Consider the following 1,087-nt stretch of genomic DNA (forward strand, 5'->3'; position numbering starts at 1 on the left):
AAAGAGGCTGTCGCCAACGAAACTCCCGTATATATAGGGAGAACGTGACGTGCTCGTGGACCAATCATCGGTGGCCGTCGTATAGATCGTGAATTGGTGGAATATGACGATTTACAACCAATCGCTGTTCGCTCGGCGCGTGTCGAGTGGGCCCACTGTCGCGAGATGCGTTTTCGTCGCACCACTACCATTCAAACGTCGATTCTTGTCGTGTAAAGCGCGGAACCGCCGTATTCGAGCGCCCGCGACGTTCCCACCACTCAAACGTCGATTCTCGCCGTTTGAAGCTCGGAAACGTCGTATCCTTGCGTTCGCGGCGTTTCTACCATTCAAACGTCGATTCTTGTCGTGTGAAGCGCGGAACCGCCGTACTCGAGAGCCCGAAGCGTTTCCACCACTCAAATGTCGATTTTCGCCGTTTGAAACGCGGAAACGTCGTACCTTGCGTTCGCGGCGTTTCTGCCATAAAAAACGTCGATTCTCGCTGTTTGAAGCGCGGATGCGTCGTACTCGAGCGCCCGCTGTGTTTCCACCACTCAAACGTCGAGTTTCGACGTTTGAAGCGCGGAACCACGGATGATGATGATGATGATGAGAATGATGATAAGGATGAGGATGAGAATAATGACGGTGAGGATGATGATGAGAATGATGATAATTATGAGGACATTGTTGAGGATAATGATGAGGATGATGATGAGAATGATGATGAGGATGATGATGACAATGATAAACATGATGATGAAGATAATGATAATGAGGATGATGATGATGAGAATGATGATGCTGAGGATGATGATGATGATAATGAGGATGATGATAAGAATAATGAGGATGATGATGATAATGATGATGAAGATGAGAACGATGAGAATTAGGATGAGGGTGGCCGTAGGTGTGGTGGTGGGGGTGTTGATTGTGGTGGCTGTGGCGGTGGCGGTGGCGCTGGTGGTGGCGTTGGCGGTGGCGTTGGTGGTGATAGTGATGGTGATGGTTTTCTGTATATTTAATAAATAAAATTTATTTATTATAAACGTTTAATAATCAATTTAAAATAATTAACGACCATATAAAATTAGTAAATATT

General features: G+C 46.3%; 1 protein-coding gene across 1 annotated transcript in view; it reads left to right on the forward strand.

Annotated features, from left to right (window-relative positions):
* Positions 1–878, forward strand: part of LOC105457913 (vacuolar protein sorting-associated protein 13-like protein) — an 11,680-nt gene extending 10,802 nt beyond the window's left edge. The window contains exon 4 of the mRNA XM_011702859.1: positions 609–878. Within this exon, the coding sequence (XP_011701161.1) occupies positions 609–878 (270 nt within the window). The remainder of the gene's footprint in view (positions 1–608) is intronic.
* Positions 879–1,087: the final 209 nt, after the last annotated feature.

This window comes from Wasmannia auropunctata, unplaced genomic scaffold (assembly GCF_000956235.1).
Source record: "Wasmannia auropunctata unplaced genomic scaffold, wasmannia.A_1.0 LD336103.1, whole genome shotgun sequence".
Taxonomy (NCBI): Eukaryota; Metazoa; Arthropoda; class Insecta; order Hymenoptera; family Formicidae; genus Wasmannia; species Wasmannia auropunctata.